Raw genomic sequence first — 24402 nt, 5'->3', positions numbered from 1 at the left:
GGGCCACAACAGTCCCACAGTCCCTCTCCTCATCCAACAGCCATGTCTCTCTCTCTCTCTCTCTCTCTCTCTCTCTCTCTCTCTCTCTCTCTCTCTCTCTCTCTCTCTCTCTCTCTCCCTCTCTGCCTAAGGCTCTCATAGCCTCTGAACTACTCCTATCCTCTCCCTCCTGGCCTCTTGGACTAGGCCCCTAGTGTCCTTGTGGCAGCCTCTATTTTCTCTGCTATTTAAAGCAGGGAGAGATCTGGAGCATACTTCGCTAGTGGCTCTTCTTCCTTAATGGTCCTGAGAGTTCTCTCTCTTCCGGCTTCAAAGCTAGGAGAGGGCAGCCCACACGGACCAATCCCTTCTATTAGTGCTTCACACACCCTATTTACATCGTCTTGCCAAATCATTTGGAAGTTACAGAAATAGGGATAAACTAATCATATTAAGAAGTTTCAAGGGTGGGGAGAGATGTCGGACAGTATAACATATGAAAAAATAATAACAATTTATGAATGATGAAGGGTTCATGAGGTAGGGGAGGGTAGGGAGGAGGGGGGAAATGAGCAGCCTATATAAAGGCTCGAGTAGAAAGCAAATGTTTTAAGAATGCTGATGGCAACAAATGTACATATGCGCTTCACACAATGGATGGATGTCTAGATTGTGATAAGAATTGTATGAGCCCCCAATAAATGATTTAAAAAAAGAAGAAGAAGTTTCAATTCACCCACAAATGACAATGGAGGCCCTTGAGTCAAGTGGGAGAGAAAAGTAGAAGAAAACTCAAAATAATAAGGAAGACCCGATGTGGGGGGACGTCAGATGCTAACAGCCATCTTCCCTGAAGGCAGTCCCTGCCAGACTGCTGTCTCCCCACACCACAGGGGTGGGCCTGCTCCCCACTTCTGGAGACAATGGATTACTTCTCCCTGAAGCTTGCGACTATTAGTTTGGTTCCTGTAGGTGGAGTTCATACCCTACTGATAATGGTTTCTATCAGTTGAGCCAGGGAATCGGCCAAACTGGCTCTGTCACATCCAAAGTTAGTCTGCCATCCTGTATCGAGGATCCGCCCATCTTACCACATGTATACCCCCATTCCCTCCTCTCCCTATTGCGTGGATACCCCTAGATCACTCCCTCCCATTACTGCATTACCTATAGCACAACCCCTTCCTGTGACATTTGTCTTCACCTGTAATGAGGGGGCTTGCATGTCCCCAGAGAATATAAAAGCCTTGGCCAGCATTAAAGATTCTCTCTCTCTCCCTCCACGTGGACCACCAAGTGGGGCTGAGGTGAGCATGCTACCATGAATTGTGTCTGACTCCATTTATTTCAATACTTGTCTTCTCTCATGCTCTCTATAACTTTACTATAATCTTTACTTATTATCGCTGTACAATTGCACCTACCGGACCCGTAATGATGTGTAGGGGCTGGCTTCCCATGGCAGACCATGGTGCCTGGTTTGACAGGGACTGGTGAAACACTTGGACTATTTACCTTGGTCACTCTTCGGGACAGAAGTGAACTCACGCCCATGGTGGAGCAATAGGTAACATTATAGTGTGATCAATCAGATCAAGACACAATGACTACCATAAAAGAATCAATGACTTAAAATTGAAAGGCAGCATTTACCCTGTGATAAACCTCAGAAAACAGGAATGGATAAGAAAGAAGTGGTAATAGAAATTCTGACCACAAGAAAGAGGCGCAAGAGTGCCCTTACATTGTGGGCAGTGAAACAATGTTAAGAAACAAAATGTTGATGAATCCTTGAAAGGAAAACCAGCTTGCTCTGTAAATCTTGGCTCAAGTTACAATAAAAAACAAAGATAATAATGAATAAATAAAAAGTAACATAAAAAGGTCTCATTGATATTCTTTTTCTAATTTAGATCTCTGCAAAAGCTTCTGCATATTCCATTGACCTATAGCTTAGAAGTTATCATTTCAAATAATCAGAATTTCAACTAACTCTGACTAACACATCAATCAATTACAATTCCAGTATTTTTTGTTATATCATATACATACTTAATTTTTATTTCGTTCTCTTCATGTACATTAGGATCGATTCCACTTTCTCTCCAGATGTTCCAATAAATAGTATCATCTTTATTCACCAAAGCAGAGCAGTTGAGCTGTTTATCTTTTCCTAGACGAAAGTTGAAAATCAGTAGCTGTATTTTAGGAGCTTAGATTTTTCCAAAGGTTTTTAATTAATACAATTATTTAAAATTAATATAAACAAAATTTATTAACAGAGCAAATACTCAATGTGGTGCTATATCCTAGAAAGACAACAGGCACACCTTGTTTTAAGGAATAGAAAGCATATATAAGGTAGACAAATTAAAAAGCATTCCATCTTCAGGATATATAGCAGCTTCTACTAACCTAAAGAGCAAAGGTAAGGTTTATTTAAGTGGATTTTCCTGTTCATGCATAATTTAGTACGTAGTCTCAGCCCGCTACTCAACTGCAAATGCTAGAAAAGGATAGGAGTGGGGTACATCATATCAAGAAATGTATTAAAAGCATCGATGTGCATGAAAACAAAGGAAAAGAATTGATGTGAAATTACAATTAGGATAGAGTCCTTCTTAGACGAGTTGAGACTTTTTTTTTCTTCAGAAGAAACTCAAGGAAAAATTAAACAACCATGAAATGGAGTTTTGGACAGCCACATGGGATGGAATGATGGACAATGCCAAGCGCTGGATATTTTTGAAGAGCTTGAAAATCCTCCAAAGGCTAAACGAAATCTCCCCTGGACTTGTGCTACCTCGGGATCCAACGCCATGAGAAGAAAGGCAAGTCCCTGTCACCTCCTGCCCGTTATTGGAAATGAGAGGAAGACGAAACCTAACACACCTGCGACTTAGCTATCACCTGCTCAGTCCCAGCAGAGACTAAAATGAGTCACTCTCTCCCCATCTGCCCAGGGGAGTAGAGAGCAAACATTTGTGGAGGAAACAACATAAATTGTATTCACTTTGGTTGTTTAATACACCAACGTCAGGATATCATAGTAATAGTTTTAAAACACATGCAGAGGCAGAAAAATGTAAAAAGTAATCAATAGGTGCTAGATGATGTAAGCAGACTCATGAGTGATGGAGAGGCTGGGTTTAGTAGAGAAAGACTTTGAAACGTCTCTAGTTTTTATAAGATAAAGAAGAGATGGACAAAAAGATGAAAATAGACAATTACCATCAAATAATAGTCTATTAAGAAGTCAAATCTACATTCAAGAACAACACAAGAGCAAATGAAACAAAGAGCCCAGCAAGTGAGCTGAACATCTAGTTGGACATCAAGGTGACAATATTATTGAAGTTGAATTTAGGTAAAGATCCAAACTACACCATGTGTTAAAAATGAAAATGCCATAGCATAGCAGAAGACTCATGTGGAACATCAAACATCCACATAATTGAAATTCCAGAAAAACTGGGGAAAAGGATAAAAGAAACATTCAAAGTGATAATGGCAGAATAACTTTCAATATTGGTTAAATATGTCCACAAGAAGCTCCGTGAAATATACATAACCATATCAAAGTTAAATATGAAGATGAAGTATTTGAGGTATCCAGAAGAAAAATATATTTCTGTATGAAGTATATTTTAATATATTATTGCATGATGTAAAATATATTATTATATCCTTTGTATAATGTGTTGGGTATAATATGCTTATGTATTAATGTATATAGTTTACACTAACATTATTAAAAATAAAAGAAAAAGCAGCCAACAAGACTACAGGTTAATTTCACAATGGAAAGTAAGAAAGCTTGTGAACAATAGGGCCGCTTTGAAAAGCAGGACATAACTGCAAACCTCGAATGCGCTATCAGGATAAAAGATTCTTCAACGCTGAGAGTAAAATAAAGGTTTTCCAAGTCTTACTTCGCTACCAGAAATACTACAAGAGAGTGGTTTTCAAGAGCAAATACTCCTTTTGTCCCAGCTCAGGAGGCTAGAGCACCTGCTCAGGAGGCTCTTTCTATGGGTTCTAGCTTCACCGTTCTTCATTTCCTTAGCACGCTCCATATGGTATCTATTTTTGGATCATTTTTTTCTTACATGTGTTTTTATATCAAGGAAAACCCTATTTCCAACCAGAATTACACACATAGCTATCACAGTTTACAAAGATAATGCTCTACATTCTACGTGGGTCAATGGTGCCTGGGATCTTCCAATCTCACCATCAGTCATCTAACGTGCAGTCACAGTTTGCACCCCATCCAGAGGAAAGAAAAGTCATGAAAAGCAAACGATTTATGGAAACAATTTTTTCAGGGAACTAATGGAACATGCAAGCCAGAAACCAGAAAATGCACATAGTGTTCAGCTACCATGGCTTACTTAACAGGGATCACTTTAGAATGTTCCAGATTGAGTGGGAGAAAAGCGCCGTACAACACTCAAAATCATGAATGAGATCAGAAAGAGGTAGGTGGGACTCTGCAAAATATGGCCCTTAGAACCCTTCAGGATGGGAACTGAACTCACCCCAGTGGTAAGATAACCAATCCATTAATATCAAAAGGGAACATATTCCCGAAGTCAAAGTTCAGAGGATTAGGAAAAAAGGAGGAACCGAAACAGAAAACACAGGAGAAAATGGAATGAGAGATGGAGCAGTACGGACACTGCAATGAATGAGTTGAAACAAAAGATGTATAAATTATTATCTCTTCTATACATCTTCATCTAACTCTGACATGTTCAACTCAGATTTGACTCTCCGACATGCCACTTTCCAATGGTTCTATTTTAAACAAATTTACCTGTCTCTGCTTCAGATTTTCAATCCATAAAATGGGAATAATACCCCATATCAATGATTGGAGGGTTTCATTCAATAATATGATGCAATCACTTAACAGATAAACCTGATTCACTCTAGATATTTGGAATTGTTATCATTAAACCCAAACCCAAGCTTGCTGCCATTGAGGTCATTCCAAGTCAGAGAACCCTATTGGACAGAATAGAATTGCTCCTTTGAGCGTAAAGAGCTGTCAATCTTTATGGAAGCATTAAGTCTCATTTTTGTCCCGAGCCTTGTCTGGTAGGCTCAAACTGCAGACCTTCTAGTTAGCAACCAAGTGTGCAGCGCACTGCACCCACGGGGCTCCTATTGCTATTGTCATTGCTGCCAGACTGATCCTGACTCATGGATTCTGCCTCGGAAGCAGGCACACTGGTCTGTCCTCATGTGGGTGGGCTCCTCAGCCAGCCTTTGGCCAGTTGTTTGTTAAGCGCCATTTGCACCATTCAGGGACCTCAGTAGGTAAGTGCTCAGCATATGTGCATTTCTTCCTCTACTTTTTGAAAAGCAATTTTCATCAACTGACATGTTGACTCATACAACCTGTCTATATAATTCCCATTCCCAAATAGGTAGCCAATTTATTAAATTGATTAACAACAAATCAGCTAAGTACTCAACCTGCATACTACATTCTCCAGAGAGTTCTCCCTAAATTTCTACTATTGGGTGAAATGTGTCCCCCACAAAATTTGTGTTGGAAATCCTAAACCCTATAGCATTTGGCTGCTAAACAAAGGGACAGTGGTATGAATCCATTAGCCACTCCACTGGGGAAAATGTAGTGTGTGCTTCAATTACGCTTAGAGCATTGGATTCTACTCTGTCTTATAGGAGCTCTATCAATTAGGATCAATTGTACAGCAATGGGTTTCTTGATTACACCTCCTGCCCCGCCCAGTGATTATAATCCCATTTGGGAATAGATTTTCTTTGTTATGTTAATGGGGAAATATTAGTGGTGGTTAAGTCTTAAATCAATCCCACCTGGTGCCCTGAATTGGAACTTCCAGCCTGCTAGCTGGAGAGAGACTTGGCTTTCTGCTCCCTTAAAGGGTTACAGTCTCAGACATTCACAGGGCAGTCCTACTCTGTCCTCTAGGGTGGCTATGAGTCAGCATCGACTCAATGGCTTTGTTGTTCTTAACTCTGAGAAAAGAAATCTGTTTGTTAAAGCAACCCATTTGTGCTATTTCTTTTACAGCGTCACTAGATCATTAAGATAATTTTGATATTCAGAAATAACTTCAGTCTATTAATCAGTCACCTCCATTGTTTTTAGACAGACTGTGCCTTTTAATCACGCTAAGGTGACAACACCCAAACAAGGCCATGCTATTTCTAACATTTATAATTTTTTACTAAAAATGAAATGTATTGCCAAAATGAATTGAGAAAAATGGATCAGATATGCATCCCATTCACAAACACAAAATATATGTAGATCAAAATATACCTAATTCCACTTCAACCTCGTTAAACTTCGATCCATAAAGAACCGGAATTATATTATTGCGATCTAAAAGTGACAAAAGAAAAGAGAAAAATCGTTAGTGTTGTAAAAAAATGTCTTAAAGACAAACATTGATATAGTATTTATTTCTAGTGTAACACAGACTTTACTATTCACCACTTTCCATGTACTTTGATGCTGTTTTCACAGAATAAAAGTTGCACTTTGCATTGTTTGCTGGCTTGCCTTCTGTCTACTCCAGGTTTATGCAGACAAGAATAGGCTAACGATACCACACTACAAAGAAGGTCATACTAGTCGAGTCTGCGTCCCTGGAGCTCATCAGCGTATGTATCTGGCATGACGTGTGTACTTCTGAAGTATGTATTTGTTGATTGCATGTTGGTTTGCTTCATCATGGTTTTAAACATATATATGATCACTGGGACGATACAACAGCTGATGGAAGGCTAGATGAGCATTGGCCACTGTCTGTCACAGATTCAGGGGTGCTGGAGTAGGCAGGCTGTCTGTCACAGATTCAGGGGTGCTGGAGTAGGCAGGCTGTCTGTCACAGATTCAGGGGTGCTAGAGTAGGCAGGCTGTCTGTCACAAATTCAGGGGTGCTGGAGTAGGCAGGCTGTCTGTCACAGATTCAGGGGTGCTAGAGTAGGCAGGCTGTCTGTCACAGATTCAGGGGTGCTGGAGTAGGCAGGCTGTCTGTCACAGATTCAGGGGTGCTGGAGTAGGCAGGCTGTCTGTCACAGATTTAGGGGTGCTGGAGTAGGCAGGCTGTCTGTCACAGATTCAGGGGTGCTGGAGTAGGCAGGCTGTCTGTCACAGATTCAGGAGTGCTGGAGTAGGCAGGCTGTCTGTCACAGATTCAGGGGTGCTGGAGTAGGCAGGCTGTCTGTCACAGATTCAGGGGTGCTGGAGTAGGCAGGCTGTCTGTCACAGATTCAGGGGTGCTGGAGTAGGCAGGCTGTCTGTCACAGATTCAGGGGTGCTGGAGTAGGCAGGCGTACTCGACTTATTGGCTGGGTGGAGGATTTGGTTGGGTGAGGTCACTGGCTCTCAAGTTTTATGTTCAGGGTCCCAGAATGGCCTTCAACATCTAGTTTACTTGTTTCCTCTGGTCTTTGGTCTAGCTCACCCTCTGATTTCAACACCATCTCTGAATGTAGATTTCTCCCATTTCCTGTCCCACATGAACTATGGGGTTTTCACAGAATAAATACTGACGCTGACAAAACAGTGGGACTCCTCCCTTGCCACTCCTCAGACTTGCATGTCCCCACAAGGGTTCTGAATAAGAGGAAACAGAGGCAGACGTCTCAAAGAAGGAGATGGGAAAGCAGAAACAGAAGTCATAGCAAGCGAGATCTTGAGTTCGATAGACAGATAGGATGATGGCATGCACCGAGCCTTGCAGGTGTAGAAGTACACGGAGCCCTAGGGAAGCTGAGGAAAGTGCAGGATGCAATGTTAGGAACACTTTGATTTCAGCTTAGTCAACTCAGTTTAGACCCTTCACCTACACAAATGTAAAATAATAAATTCTATTCTTTTAAGTCACTTAAAAAAACACAGAAGTAATACATGAGCATATAGTCATATCAGCAGACAGTTGAAATGAAGAGGGAAAAATTGTTGCTAGTGTAAAAGAGATATATAACTCTGAGTCATGATTTTGTTAAATGAGTTATCCACCTGGGGTTTAACCTTTCCCAGGATGATGGAGAGAAGTGTGCAAAGTGTAGAATGGATAAGCCATCAATCTCCAAATACTTGAAGTCGTGTCCTTTTCAAACAGAACTAGATGTAATTCGTCATGTGCTCCTCTAGGGAGTGGGAATGACCAGGATGCCTACTTATCCTTAATGGGGGGAGGGAGGATGAGAATTTCTCACTTAAAACTATTAGAATCGATACTATGCTTCCCTGTGGTTTGCTAACTTACTTTGTAATTCCCAAGAAGGATGAGCAAGTATTGATTGTACCATATAAAGGATATTTTCACTAAGTGAGGTTTAATTAAATTACCTCTAAGATCCTGTCTAAAATGTTATACTTCTGCTTCTCTGTGGTGTATACTCTGGGTTTGTGGCAAACCAGATGACCTCAAATGCTCGGCACTGTCCCTATATTCCTGTCGTTCTTTCAACCTTGAGTGGCCTTTCCTCCTTGGGATGCCCTCTAGCCTACCCATCACACATCATCTCTAAGGCCAGCTCAAGGAGAGGTGCTTGTTGAAAAGATGCTCATCCCTTCATCATGTTCTTGACCGAGCCTGTCTGACACACCACAGTACCTGTGTGTGACTTACTGGCTCTTCTGGTTCATAAATTCCTTGCAGTTTGCTGCCTACTTATTCATATTTCATCTTTCTCTGCCTACCAGTGCTCAGTGTATGCATTTTGCATAAACTAGTGCCAATTCAGACTCTGGGCCACCCCGCGTGGGGTTGGGGTAGAACTAAGCTGCATAAAGTTTTCCATCATTGGCATTTCCGGAGCAGGTTGTTTGGCCTTTCTCCTCGGGAGCCTCTGAGTGGACTCAAACCTCCAATCTCTGGTTAGTGTTAACTGCTTGCACCTCCCTCCCCCTAGAGACATCTTCTTTAATAGAGAGATCCTTGACAAATACAAAAGGGCTTCACAAAGCTCATGGAAAAGGGAATTAAATGATCATGGAATTTTTCCATTTTTTGAAGCACTCTTACATTAGTTCAGTGAAAGAGCCTAAACTTTAACAATGAAAGATTCCAAAATGTACACAAATTCCACATAAGGGAGAAAGAGCTGACTGAGGTCCATTTTACTCATATAAACAACTTTCACTGAGACACAACAACCATAAATCTGCCCCGTGAATGTACGCCAGAGAAGAGAATTTGGCCCTGATATTTAAATTAGTGTTGAACTCACAGCTGGATGTCTCCTCTGCTACTTTAGAAGAAAACAATTAAGTTTTACTCAGATACTTTTGTTTCCTACAAATTCTAAAGCACATCTTACCTCCAGTTACTGTTATATTGAAGGTATTGGTGACATTGAATCGTTTCCCATTATACTGAAGGGAATGGACACAGGTGTAATATCCCGTGTCTTGAACTTCTGCATTCATTTGAGAAGTAAATGGGTTTTTATTGTTCGCTGTTATCTCTTGACAGTCCTGTTTTTAAGAAAAGCAAAGTAAAATTCAAATGATAATAATTCAAACTTTTATGATTAAAAACCTTTCAAGAAAGAGAGAGACAACTGGCAACTGGGGAGTAAAACTCCCAATGGTCTCGCGCTACTCCTAGTGTCGCTGCTCTCACCTGTACATCGATCGCTCCTAGGGAAGGGGACAGCCTGGTCACCATATGCATTTTTTTATGATGCAGGAGGGTTATCAGGGAAGTTTGTTGTAGTTTGGGGTGCCATTGGGTCAGTTCTGGCCCACCGTGATGCTGTGCACAGTGGAACAAACCCCGCACAGTCCTGCGCTACCCTCACAATGTTCCTGTGCCTGAGCCCACTGTTGCAGCCTGTGTCTATCCACCTCCTTGAGGGCCTTCCTCTTGTAAGCTGCCCCTCCACTTCATCAAGCATGGTGGCCTTCTCCGGGGACCGGTCTCTCCTGAAAATATGTCCAAAGAATGTAAGACAAAGTCTCGCCATCCTTGCCTGCAAGGAGCACTCTGGCCTTCCTTCATCCAAGCTGGATCAGTTTGTTCTTTTAGCAGTCCATGGCACTTTCAATATTCTTCCCTAGCACAATCCAAATGCATGGATTCTTGGATCTATCTTATTCAATGTCCAGCTTTCACAGGCATATGAGGAGATTGAAAAGACCATGGCGTGGGTCAGGCTCACCTGAGTTCACAAAGCAGCATCGTGCTTTTCAATAGCCTTTTTTTTTAACATTTTATTAGGGGCTCATACAACTCTTATCACAATCCATACATATACATACATCAATTGTATAAAGCACATCTGTATATTCTTTGACCTAACCATTTTCTTTTTTTAATATTTTATTAGGGGCTCCTACAACTCTTATCACAATCCATACATATACATAAATCAGTTGTATAAAGCACGTTCCGTACATTCTTTGCCCTAATCATTTTCAAAGCATTTGCTCTCCTTGATAATTTATAGATTGTTATTTTGTCATATCTTGCCCTAACCCTATGCATTTTTATCATTTACTTTCAATCTCCTGTCCTCTGTCTTCCTCCCTCTCACTCTGTCTACAGAGAGAGAGAGAGAGAGAGAGAGAGAGAGAGAGAGAGAGAGAGAGAGAGAGAGAGAACAATCTAAAAATCCATGCTTGGGCCAAGACATTCAGGGGGGGAAATTCTCTTTCAGAAAACCTATGGTGCAATTCTGTGCTGTCAGAAGGAACCATCCAGGAGGGTGTAGAGTGGAGATAAGAGCAGAATTACTCAGAAAACCAAGTTCCTAGGAAATGACGCGCTTCCCCTGATATTTTCAGAAAGCAGTGAACCAAATAAGAATGGATCAAAATAATCAAATCCAAAGTCACATTCAAGCATCTGTCTCAAGCATCCATATATATCACACAATTTATTTTTAAAAATAAAATAACATTGTCTCCTTCACCTATCGGCCTCCAGTCACCTATAGGCAACAGCTGAACAATCCAGGGACCAGATGGACAAAACAGAGGCTGAATTGCTTACCCTAGCCATTTGCGATGACTCCTGCCAATACCAAATTGGAGGGGCAATTATCTATAGACCTAGTCCTCGTCCTCAAAGTTGATCAGGCCATTGGTAGTCATCTCGGTTGGGGTTGACAATCATCCACACGTGTACCTGAATCCCTAAGTTGTTTGTGCATACTGCAATGCTTACTAACCCACACTGACTGTTTCTGAGACGGAAACCGTCACCACCAGCAATTGCTGTCCAGCTGACTCAACTCAGTGATCTCCTCTATGTCAGAGCACAGCCGAGGTCCATGCGTTCTCATTGACCGATGCTCCAGAGGACATCGCTCACACCTTGAACTTCTTATCTTTCACTCAGGGACACCTAGGAAATCTTGGAGAAATTGATTTTCCCTTCCAATCAATCCTGTACTGATTTGGTGCTCTTCTTTCCCTCTCGGATAGGTAATGATCAACACAGAGTGCTTTTCCAAATACTTAAACCTATGAAGTATATGCTTACCAGCATTCCTGATGCATGTGTTCAATATCAGCACATTGGGATTTCTTAAAAACCATCATGTGAAAGCTCAGAAATTCACATGTGTGGTAAAAATACCTATATTATATTTGACAGGAAACAGAGTAAGGTCAACTCAGCACTGAGTCGAATGTTTAGAAAACCTTTCAGATAAGAGCACTCCTTGAAAAATCATACGTAAACAGCTTTCAAGCCAAAAATACAAACAAAAGTTTCTGGGAAATCATCAACACATGCTTAAACTTCCCCAAGTTGTTATGTTCAGACTAACCTCTCACAAGTCTGCCCGTGACAGAGTGTAATTAGTCAAGCTTGTTTTGCTTTAGAAAGGGTCCACTTGCATTCATTCGTCTCTGTTTATATATGTGTGTCTGTGTGTGTCTCCATAATGTCCAAAAGAGTTCTTAAAAATCATCAAGAAAAAGGCACACCAATTGAGAAAAGCGGACAAAGGTAATCTAAAAAGTGGCAAGTACTGAGTTTTAATAAATACATGAAAAATATTAATTTATTATTAGGGAAAAAATGTAAAAGCAAGCAAAGAGTTACAGAAATTGTTTATGCCAGATGTTGAGATAGTCTAAAATTCTTCCCTAATACGAGGGAGTGCAGGGTGCATGTCAGGAAAGGAACTATGTCAGATGTCAACGGCCTTTGGAGATGTATATGTTTATAGCTTATTAACAAAGAGTGGGAGGTTGGCATGGCTCCCAAGATAATCATTTGCTGATATGCATAAAAACCTGATCAGGTTATTTTAATTTTAGGGATCTGCTTTATGTGCAGGGAAAGATTCGTGATATGATGCTCATTTTAGAACTAAAAATAATAGGAAAAATCGAACTCTCAGACATGTCTGATATCAATGGGGTTAGTGAGATCAAATCAGGCGCTTATATTACATGATTGAATTTAAAGAATGCTGGGGATGATCACAATAAGACTTTAGTGCAACAAAAACGAAGACACAAGTTATTGAAAATACTCTTTTTTAGAAATGGGTGTTTGTTTAAGACCCCAAATCTCCAAAGTATCTGGTTATAGATGATCATTTCTTTAATCATGATTCTTGTATCGTATATTTTATATAATAAACTTATTATTTCAACATTCAGGGGAAAATACTTAACACAATTTAAAAATCTAAGTAAATGTGGAAGAAAAAACCAAAAATATTTAAACTAATATTTCTAGAAATCAATGTATTTAGAAGAAAGGAAATTAACTACAGCATAGGGAAGGAAAGTGATTGTAATTTACCAAATAACTGACCTGTTCTAAGGAATCCCTTTTGTGGTGCAAAAGGTTACATGCTCAACTACTAACTACAAGATTGGGATTTATTCTGACCCAGGGGGAAAATCCCTGGCAATTTGCTTCCTAAATTTCATAACCTTCCAAACCCTAGGATTATAGTTCTCCTCTGATACACATGGCGTCACTATGAGTCAAATATACTTGGCAGTAACTGATCCTTGGTTTGAGATTGTGGTCCAGGCACTATGCTATCCTGATCATGGATGAAAGGACTTCAATGAGTTTGTGGAAATTTTGGATCAATAGATAATGGAGTCCCTCCACAAACTTTTTGAAGCCCCCTCATATAGTAGCTCAATACACTCACTCTGTAAAGACATTTAACTCCAACAAGTAGATTTGTTTGTTACAAGACCAGAATGCCTTTTCTACCAATTGCGCAGCTGAAAGCATTACCTACCTTATAGTATGATGTTCTCTGGACCCATTTTTTATAGTGATCATTTCCACAAAATATTTCTAAATTCTTTTTAACTTCCACACTTTTACTGGTTACTCGGTTGTCAGTAAAGCAGTGGTGTTCATTTCTGCTGATAACCGTTAGATTCCATTTCCAAGTGTCATTCCTAGGAGACGAAAATGGAAAGGCATTCTCTAATGAGCACGGAGAGTTTGGAAATGCCACCCTCTCTCCCCGTAGTAGCAAATCCAATAAATTTAGCTTTTATTTTTATTTCTGAATGCAGAGGCTCATTAGACTCTTCCAAAATACCACTCTTGTCTCCTCTTGGCTCACAGCAGTAAGAAATTTAGCAGCTGTCAAAGAATGTATGCAGCAGATGGTGGAGAAAAAAAAACAAACCAAAAACAAAGTAGTCTAAACACACAAATATACACCCTCCTGACGACTAGCTCTTTACGTATGTCAGAACAGTAAATATTTAAAACTTCAGTGTCCTTTGGAGATGTACATGTTGATAGATTATTATAAAAGAATGTGGGATTGGCAAGGTTTCATGATGTCTATAAACAATCTCCTAAAATTGTTCTACAGACTTCATATGTGTGGATTAATTTTCCTCTCAGGGCAGTTTATTCTAAGTGCCTTCTTTAACTGTTGATAACTTCAGGTGTGTGGAGTCTAAGTGTCTTTCTCTGTCAAAGTCAGTTTGAATGTATATTATTGTTGTTGCTCTTTCTGATTAGAAACCAGTCACCTGGAGGATGAAAATAAAGAGTTATCTACAAGAGAAACCCTGCGCACTCTGACTTTTGCTTGAACCAGGCTTGCGATAGACAGAAACATATCCTGATAGAAGCATATCCCAATCACAATGGATACACATTCAGTTGTCCTGTGTGTCTCCCAAACAGGAACAGCGGTGCCGGGTGTATTTTTCAGTTTTAACCCTCTTACGCTCCTTCAGTTCCCCTTCAAATCTACAGCACAACGGAGCTAGGCCAAGACTAGCCTTCACTGAGTTCCTCATTTTATTATACATGCATGCAAAGACGGTGATTGTTCTCCATATGACAAAGCTAGATATCAGAAATGTTCAATAACTTCTCCAAATTCCACACCTGGTAAGTGATGGAGTCAGGATTTAAATCCACATCTGTTTGAGTCCAAAAGCCAAGTGTACCTTATCTAATATCACACTTCATTCATAGGTGGGAACCTGACCCCTTTTCTTTGAATATCAGCTTATCCAAGATAAACCAGGCCTTCAGAGAGGAGCAGGCTGTCATAAAAGTTAGTGGGGCGGGTCATGGAATAAAGAAAAGCTAACTGGTCCGTAATAGAGAGTCTCAGAATCCCATTGACAGTATCATCTTCTTTCTCTAGTGTCTTTGTAAACTTCTCCCAGCTTCATTCTCTCCTAGATCATATTGCTCACAAGGAACACGGTATATCCGTATACGTCAGGATGTCCTAAACAGAACTCGGTATGAGGGAAGGTCTCCAGTGTTTTGTCCCTAGGGGCAACTGGTGGGTTTCAATCACTGGTCTTTTGGCTAACAGCCAAAACTGAAATCATTGTGCCACTAGGGATGCTTGGTGGCAACCACATGGGACAGGGTAGAACCACCCCTGTGGATTTCTGGGAGTGAAACACGTTGCGGGAGTAGACAGCCTCGTATCTCTGGGGAGCTGGCTGGTGGTTTTGAACTCCTGACCTTACAGTTAGCAGCTCAACTTGTAACCAGTGGGCCACCAGGGCTCTCCAAGATGTCCTTATTCAGGATTACACCGAAAGAGAAATCCATTGCTACCCAGTATTTCTGATTCAGCAAGCCCGTATAACAAAGGAGACCAGTCCCTGTAAGACTTCCAATGCTGCCATCTTTGCAGGTAAGGAGCCCTACTGGCACAGGGGGAAGCACTCAGCTGAAAGGTTAGGGGTTCAAACTCTCCCTGTGTGGTAGCCTGCACACTTAAAGACTTGGCTTTAGAAACCCCACCATGTAGTTCTCGTCTGTCCTATGGGGTCACCATGAGCTGAAATAGATTCAACAGCAATGGATTTGGTTTGGGGGTTTCTGCGTTTGCAGAAGCCAAATGCCGCATCTGTGAGCCCACTGGTGAGTTCAAACCAAGGATTTTTGGTGAACAGCCAAGCATGTAACCACTGTGCAACCACAGGGGATCCTTTGTCAAGATCAACACTCCGCCTCAACCCCAACACACATACACACAACCCCCCACACACACACAACCCACAAGGCCACTGAGCCAATTCTGACTCACAGTGACCCTATGCCACCGAGTAGAACTGCCTCAAGGAGTTTCCAATGACGTGATCTTTACGGAACCAAACTGCCACCTCTTTCAGACGTGGAGTCCCAAAGGGGTCTCAGTGCTTAACCACAACCAACCCGGCTCCTCTTAAGAAGGGTTAGAAAGGGTGGGTTATTTGCTGTTCTTTTTCTCGACCTTACTTATGAAAGCCCTCCTTCTTCCTTAGCTTACACTGGAGGGACCCAGTCCTGATCCTGTTTCTGTAATCACCTCCCTTTAGAGTACATAAAACCCAGAAGGTGTGGGGGCCTTTGTAAAAGACCTTTAATTTGTTTTGAACTCTTGGGAGTGCCTGTGTTCCAAAACAAGCCAAAATGACCTAATTTGGTGCGAAACCACAAGAATGCTATCAAGGCTCTGCTCTCAACTGTAGTGTTGATAACTATCAGGTCTCCTTCAGAGGCACTCCAAATAGAAATCTAGCTACATCTAACCCGTCACCACAGACCCAGCCCTGAGCTATTTTCTACAACTCAGTCCCAGATCTCAATAAAAAGGCATATATGCACATGTGCTCACACCTACATAATTAATCACAAGTGTTCCAAAAAATGCTGTCCCAGCAAATAATACAAGAACTGCATTCAGTAATGATTACTGACTCATTCAACTGGTTGTTCACATTTCATGTGACTAAAGATTCTTAGTGATGGGTACTCAGTGGAGTTTAGAATTTTGCCATGAGTCTTTATTGTTATTCATTCCCATCGAGTCAGTTCTGACCCATGGCAACCTATGTACAATAGAATGAAACACTGCCCTATCTTGTACCATCTTCACCATTGCTATCATGTTTGAGCCCCTTGTTGTAGCTACTAGATCAATTCACCTCAGTGCGTATTCTGTTTGTCTGTTTTTCTGCTCTCTACGTGTCCTTTCCCGAGGACTGATCTCTTCTGATCACATGTCCAATGTGCATGAGATGAAGTCTCACCATCTTGATTCTAAGAGCACTGGGTCTGTGCTTCCTCCGAGACAGAAGCAGATGGTCTTTGGGCAATCCATGGTACTTTCAATAGTTTCTGCCAGCACCATAATTCAAATGCATCGCTTCTTTTCCAGTCTTACTGATTTAATGTCCAACTTTCACATATATGTGAGGCAATTGAAAATACCATGGATTGGATCGGGCATACCTTAGTCCTCAATGTGAAATCCCTGCTCTTCAATGAGGCCTCATCCAGCAGATGTATCCACTGTAATACATCCTTTGATTTCATGACTGCTGTTTCCGTGAGCACTGATTGTGGATTCAAGCAAGGGTAATATTCTTGACATGAATAAGTAAAATCCTTCCCAAGCACTCCTCCACCACCACCAGCCTGCCTCCCAATAGCCCTCTGATTATTAGATTACTGTTGAAACGTTAAAGAGTCATTTAATCATGCTTCAGTTATTATTTGTCAGGGTCCTTGGAATGAAAATTCCATGATATAAAGTGTTCATAAAGATCACTAACAAAATAAGTACAAGAGAACTATTTAATTTAATATTTAACAATAGCATTTGTTGTGTTGTAGGAAGAAAGCAGTGGTAAAAATAAAACAAACCAAACATTATGTGACCTTTCTGATTATACATAGTTGATTTACTGAACAAAGGCCTTTTACTATGAAATATATATATTAAATCAAAGAAATACTCACCCCATTTCAAAAATGTACACTCCGCTGTCATCCAATTCAACTGGCCAAAACTCCAAAGCACAACCATTAAACACGATGCTGGATGAATCTCTTGGGTCTAGCTCTATTTGCCCAAGGGCCCCCCTTTTTTTGATCCACCGTATGGTTTCTTTTGGATCCTTGTGCTCCGCTGAAGATGGACAAAAAGCCAAATAGAAAGGCTCCCCTGCCACTGCAGTAATGTAACTACGTAACGAAGAAGTTTCTCCAGAAGACCACCAAAGAACAAGGAAAAAGAACAGGAGTACAATTAATACGCTTGGTTTTTTCCTCTTCTTTTTAAGTCTGAGACTCGAGAACCCTCAAGTTCAACTTGAGGACGCTCAAGCCCTGAGAACTCTCAAAGTCACATTCTTAGGAGGTTTTTAATGTTAGGGTCCACTTTCCAGGCCAGGTGGCGGTGTAGTGAGTTAAGTGTTGCGTTAACTGTTGAGTTAACTAACTACAGGTATCTCTTTCAAACACACCAGCTACTCCACAGGAGAAAGATGGGCGTCTCTGTTCTCATAGAGATGTACGGTCTCGTAAACACTACCCAGTCTAGATGACTTGGCGGCTGTGGGTTTTGTGGTGCTAGGAGGCAGGGGGCTTCAAACACTTTCAAGGCATGGATGAAGACAGAGCTCGCACGGCTCCTCCCAAACAGAAGAGAACTAGGTCTTACCCTGCAATAACGACAGCGAGCTTTCAGAAAGGAGAAAGGATTACTGTGCACCTTATAACTTTTTCTTTCTTTCTTTCACAAATCATTTTATTGGGGGCTCTTACAGCTCTTAGAACAATCCATCCATCCATTGTGTCAAGCATATTTGTGCATTTGTTGCCATCATTGTTTTCAAAACATTTCCCTTCTACTTGAGCCCTTGGTATCAGTTCCTCATTTTTCCCCTCCTGCCCTCACCCTCTCTCCCTCATGAACCCTTGATAATTTATTATCATTTTCATATCTTACACCAACCGCTATCTCCCTCCACCCACTTTTCTGTTATTCATTCCCATGGGGAGGTGGTGGCGGCGGCTATACAATGATCATTGTGATCTATTTCCCTTTCCTCCCCCTGCCTTTCCCCTACCCTCATGGTATCACCACTCCCAATATTGTTCCTGAGGGGTTTATCTGTCCTGGATTCCCGGTGTCAAGGGCTCTTCTCTGTACCTGTGCACTTGCTCTCACACTGTCACAACACCTGCCTCTACCACTCCCTGCTGAAGGGAGTCACTAAGGAAAAGACAACGAGAAACCTGGAGACCTCGGAGTTCTTCATCCAAATCTTACTCTAAAGCTCGCTATGAGGCAGGTGTGGGAGGGGGGTACCAAAGGTGTTCCCATGTGATTTAGAAAATATGCAAGCTAGTTATTGCCATCAGCTACCATGGAAGTACCCAAGAATTAATTAATATAATGTCAGTCCAAATCCAGGTATCTGTCACTTCCCTTGTCACTTTCCTTGTCACCTCCCTAGTTAGTGCCAACTAACCTAGACACTCTGGTTTTGAACATTTATTTCATCATGTTAGTGACACAAATCAGTGTGACGACTCTCTTGAGGCAGCATTAGCGCTTTTCGTCTCTATCATCTTTTTTTTTCTGGTGGGACCAGGGCATCTTTAAACTAGATGTGGAGAACATTGCTGTTAAATGGCATAGAGTCGATTCCAGTTTGTAGAAACCTGCTGTAGATGAGAACAAAATACTTCTCCTCCTCACAAACATTATGTTTTCCCCATGGGGCAGCCACTGTGGGAAGTTCTCTCAAGAAAGGTTTTCTCTTTTTTTCCCTGACCCGTCTCTATATCAGGCCGAAGTCCCCCTCCAGGAAGTGATCTCCAGGCCTTTAATTGAGTAGAGTGCTTCTCCAAGGTCATGCAAGGAGGGGGAAAGCCATCTCTCTACTTAGGATGTATTCGTCAAGCAATACTCTTGCTTTAACTCAATGTTGTTGATCGCAAAGTCAAGAAAGACATGACTGAGATGGTGCGAACATTCTCTGAAAATATGGTTGTCAAATCTACCTCAGAGCCCAAATGTAAATGAACAACAACTTTATGTTTAGTGGTTGTTTATAGAATCGCTAATGTGCTTCTCAGTACTTCAACACAGAAGGTGTGAAGCATGTATCTATGTGTTAGTTTGAATTGATACCCAAAGCACTGGTAGGTTACTAAAAGTTTATACTTTTTTCTTATAAAAATAATATGCATATTATAAAGTTTACTAATGATATGTGCTATTTGTGCTTGAAATCTTTTTCATAAGGATTATGTCTTTGAGGGTCAACCAGACGGCTGCATATAAAAATGATTGATATGTTTTTATTGTTACTCATTATAGTATCCGATTGTACTCCCATGGCAATTAATTGACATTTGGGTTTTTCCAGACATGGGCCAATATGAAAAAAAAAGTTGCTATAAACACAAGTACCTGGGTTTCAATGAATTATATGCAGTCTTGCTCTTTGAAAGTAGCCAGAAATTTTCAAAAGTCAACTTGAGGAGACCATGTAAAGCATTACGAGGAAATTTACAAAGACTTGGAGTTAGAAAACCAAGAAGAAAGAACAAGCTCGGCATGCCGGAAGCTGAAAGCTGTAGTCTGCATCAAAAGTGGATGGAAGGTATACACACGAACTGCACCCAAAATGGTTACCATTCAGCCAGGTCAAGAAGTAGCAAACCATAAGAATCAATTTTATTAAATGAAGAAATCCAAGCTGTATTGAAGGCATTCGTTAAAAGCAAGATCCCAGGGATTGATAAATACCAATGGAAATGTTTGCACAAACTTATGCAATGTTGCGAGCACACATTAGTCTATGCTAAAAAATTTGGAAGATGGCTTCCTGGCCAACCAACAGGAAGAGATGCATATTGGTGCCCATCCCAAGAAGAGGTAACCCAACAGAGTGCAGAGAATTTCAGACAGTATCATTAATATAACATTTAAGTAACATTTGGCTGAAGAGAATTCAAAAATGGTTGCAACCATGCATCCTTAATGAGCTGCCTGAGATTGGAGCTGGATTCAGAAGAAGGCATGGAGCCAGGGTATCATTGCTGGATTCAGATGGATCAGCTGAAAGTACATAATATTTACTTGTTATTGCCTACATAAAAGCATTCTGTGAATCATAAAAAATAGTGGATAGCAATGCAAAGTTTGGGAACTCCAGAATATTGCATTGTGCTTAGGTGGAACCTGTGCATAGACCCAAAGACAATCCTTTAAAGAGAACGAGGGATCCTGCATGGTTTCACACAGGAAGATTTACATCAAGGTGTGTACTGTCACCATACTTATTCAATTTGTATAAGCAAATAATGCTGAGCAAATCATCAAAGAAGATAAACGATATGGTGAAGAAAAAGCATCAGTACTGGAGGAAGGCTCCCTAATCATCTATTATATGTAGAATACACAATCTTACTTGTTTAAGATGAAGAGGACTGAAGCACTCGGTGATGCAGAGCAAAGCCTACAGCCTTCAGTGGATTGCAACTCAATGTAAAGAAAACAAAAACCTTCACAACTGGACTAATAGGTAACGTCACAATGAATAGAAAAAATGTGACGTTGTCAAGGACTTCACTTGGTTCCATAATCAGTGCTGTGGAAGCAATGGTCAAGAAATCAAATGACAAATCGGCACTGGGCTAATCTGGTGCAAAAGACCACGTATAAGTGTTACAGAAAAAAAGATGTCATTTTGGGGACTAAGATGCTTCTGACCTAAGCTAAAGTATTTTCAATCCCCTCAGATGTATGTAAAACCTGGACAGAAAATGAATAAGGAAGACCCAAGAATGGATATCTGCATTTAAAATATGATGTGGGAGAAGATTATTGAAAATACCATGGACTGCCCAGAGAATAAATAAACCTGTCTTGGGGTAATGACAGGCCAGAATGCTCCTTAGAAGAAAGGCCGGTGAGACTTCGTATTACGTATTCCAGGCATGTGGTCAAGAGAGACCAGTCCCTCAAGGCCATCAAGATTAGTGAAGTAGAGGTCCACAGGAAAAGAGGATCATCCACAATGAGATGGACTGCCTCTGTAGCTGCAACTATGGGCTCAGACATAGCAACTATTCTGAGAATGGCAGAGGACCCAGAAGAATTTTGTTGTATTGCATATAGGATCACTATGAGTTGACCAACTCAATGACACCTAACTAAAACAATCGTTTGAAAGAAGCTACTCTCAAACACAGATAATAAGGGGTTGATGGCTGACAGCTGAAAGCCCACGTCCGTAGGCAGTCAATGACTTTAGGTACCCTCTGTTTAACATCAAAGGCCTTGTTGGTTAGCAGAACACTTGCTAAAAATAGCTTGCCATTGAAGAAAGAGTGAGATTCAAGATGTATTACAATATACACTCAAGTATAAGCTGACCCAAATATCAGCCGAGGCACCTAATTTTACCACGAAAACCGCATTAAAAATGTACTGAACAACTCAGCTTATACATGAATATATACGCTATCAGCCCAGAATAGAAACTTCTATTCTTTCATAAATGCAGTATAAGAACCCAGTAAGGCCAAGAACCTCTTCCTTTCAGAATGAAGAAGGTCTACGGTAGCCCTGTGTTTGGAAATGGTCTGAATTCCAGAAATTACAGGATGTTGTCACCCCACTCTAATCAAGGTCAAGTGTAGTTAGAATAATATCAGAGGTTCTTAAAGTAAACTTTCTGTAAAAGGTGATCTCCAAGCATATGAAATGACAAGAAGCTGAGGCTTTAGCCATAAGCTGTGTCACTTTTTCTCTGTGCTTGAAGCATGCTTCCGTTGTCTGATGGGAACAAGGTGATTAGTGCAGGTCTATAAAGCGTGTCACTCATGACTAACACCTTGCTGCACCTTAATTTTTCACTCGGCCACTTCTAAGAGCTCACCTGCTGTCAGGAAGAAGCTACCTACTACATTCTCTTAACAGTTGGCTGATGTAGCTTCAGCCGAACATCAACGAAATACAGATCCACTTAAGTAAACATTCCCCCAGTTGGATTTGTATTACTTGAAAATGCCAATAGCTTAACTCTGTGAGCTATTTATCAGTAATTCTCAATGAAAGGGATGTGGATCCATATGTTTTATTGTTATCTTTAATTGCCAAGAAGTCAATTCTGAAACTTGGGGTTCAGAGCAGAATTCATCCATTGGATGACTGTCACCCGTCAGAAGTAGATTGTCAGGCCTGTCTCCCAAGTTTGGACCACCCCCTTGATACTATACGTCAACCTTTTAGTCATTTTTGCCACTCGGACAGCCTTCTACGTAAGAGACCAAGGCAAGTTAATGTTTGTGCTCCACTTTCTCGCCCAAAGCCTAAATAAACGAGTCTAGTAAGGTGTATTGACTAATCACAAATCTCTTCTCCAAAGAACCCTGTATGGCCTCAGAGCTCAACTCAATAAAAAATCTCCAAGCAGTCAATGTCAATAAATTAGAATGAGTACTTCACCCCTGCCGTGATGTCTAGTCGACAGTCACTTTCCCGTGTGTTGCTTCTAACTTTACTATTTTATATCATCCCGTTCACATCCTTCATTACTTCAAAAGAGACAATGTCTTCATTTCTAGAAGGAGGTCGTGTGTGTAGAACTTTCTAAAACACCAGTTAGAAACATGAGTGGCACCTCCTCTCTCTCAAAGAGCATAAAGCATAGTTTCACCAGGACAGTCTAATTTGTTCTAGGAAACACATTTTCACGTGCTGTTCTCTACAGTGCTTCAGAGGTCTGCATCTTTTTTTCCTTTTCTTCAATAAGGCTGCATGAACCCTTTTTATTGGATCATATTGATATGGTCCTACCACTTCCAGCCAGGAATGTAAAACGCTTGGGAAGTTTCTCGAGTAACATGGAAACATCATTCATTTTAGTGTATTTCAGCCCCTTCGGACCATCCTTCAGTAGCCACCTCCATGTTAAAAACAAAACAAAAAAACCCTTAACCTCCATATCCTCTTTAGAGTACTAGTGAAGTTTATTTGTGAATAATTGCAAACACTTACCAGAGGTGTGAATAACCACAAGTATGGAAAGTGCCGAAAGCAAGTTTCTAGAATGCATGCTTAGCATTCTACTCCAAAGACTTCTCTGAAAAACAGAATAAGACAAATTCAGGTAAGGCATCTCTATTCTGTGATCAACTGACACGTTGCCATCGTAACAATCCTATAGAACAGAGCAGGATTTCCCCCTGGGCTTTCCAAACTGTACATCTTTATGGGTGCAGAGAGCCGCATCTTTCTCCCTCTCTGTCCTGTGGAGGAGGGTTAACTGAATCCGGTTGCATACACATCACACAAGCTCATTGCCGCCAAGTTCATCCTGACTCATAGGACAAACTAGACTGCTCCTCTGGATTTCCAGGTCTGGAAATCTTTGTGGGAGCTGAAAGAAAGCCTTATCATCTTTCTCCCATGAAGCCCTGGTGGGTTCTAACTGGTGACCTTTAAGCCAAGGAATCAAAGCATAACCCACGTTTTCAGAAAAAAATGAACCAGGAAATTTCATATCTCTTAATACTCTTACAGTCACTAAATCTAAAAATGTTCATACTGAGTTGGGTTTGATACAATTACAAAGCAATGAATGCCAGCATTCTTAGGAAATGCATAATATTTCATTTGTCTAACACAATAAACCCTGGTTTATTTTTGGTCGGGTCTACTAAATCCTAGCTGCCAAGCTCAAAATTGAGAACAATGGTATTTCTGGAAATCGATCCATTTGTGACAAACAGAGGTATGTATGGTATAGTAATTCTTTTCTTGTATGTATATATGTTTGTGTATATGTATTCTTGGCATAATCCATCTTCCCCTTTTAATGTTCATTACAATTTGAATTAGGTATTGATTTGTGGGTTGAATTTTTAAATGTCTATGTTTCTTCTTCAGAATACAAATTTCATAAATTTAAGAAGTAAGCCTATTGCTCTCATAAATGTAATCCTAAATCTCAAACCCTGATGAACTGTGCAAGTTTGGACAAGTTACTTTCAAATTTCCATGCCTATATTTTTATTATTATCTAGAGATGATAAGAAACTCTGCCTCCAAAATCATAGAATATAAATGTTTCTCAAGATTGACAGGGTGAAGGGCAGCCTCTCACACCTGAGTCACGCTCTTCCTCTCACCAACTCT

The 24402-nt window shown here is 40.8% G+C and overlaps 1 protein-coding gene across 1 annotated transcript in view; it reads right to left on the bottom strand.

Moving 5' to 3' along the window:
* Positions 1–23320, bottom strand: part of IL18R1 (interleukin 18 receptor 1) — a 39586-nt gene extending 16266 nt beyond the window's left edge. Inside the window, exons 1-6 of the mRNA XM_075562569.1 lie at positions 23263–23320; positions 17202–17445; positions 13216–13381; positions 9313–9469; positions 6299–6361; positions 2032–2152 (exon numbers count right to left, since the gene is read on the bottom strand). Coding sequence (XP_075418684.1) covers positions 2032–2152; positions 6299–6361; positions 9313–9469; positions 13216–13381; positions 17202–17445; positions 23263–23320 — 809 coding nt within the window. The remainder of the gene's footprint in view (positions 1–2031; positions 2153–6298; positions 6362–9312; positions 9470–13215; positions 13382–17201; positions 17446–23262) is intronic.
* Between the last annotated feature and the right edge of the window lie 1082 nt (positions 23321–24402).

The sequence above is a fragment of the Tenrec ecaudatus genome, chromosome 11 (genome assembly GCF_050624435.1).
Source record: "Tenrec ecaudatus isolate mTenEca1 chromosome 11, mTenEca1.hap1, whole genome shotgun sequence".
NCBI classification, from domain to species: Eukaryota; Metazoa; Chordata; class Mammalia; order Afrosoricida; family Tenrecidae; genus Tenrec; species Tenrec ecaudatus.
The sequence above is the reverse complement of the archived record's forward strand: the minus strand, read 5'-3'. Positions and strand labels throughout refer to the sequence as shown.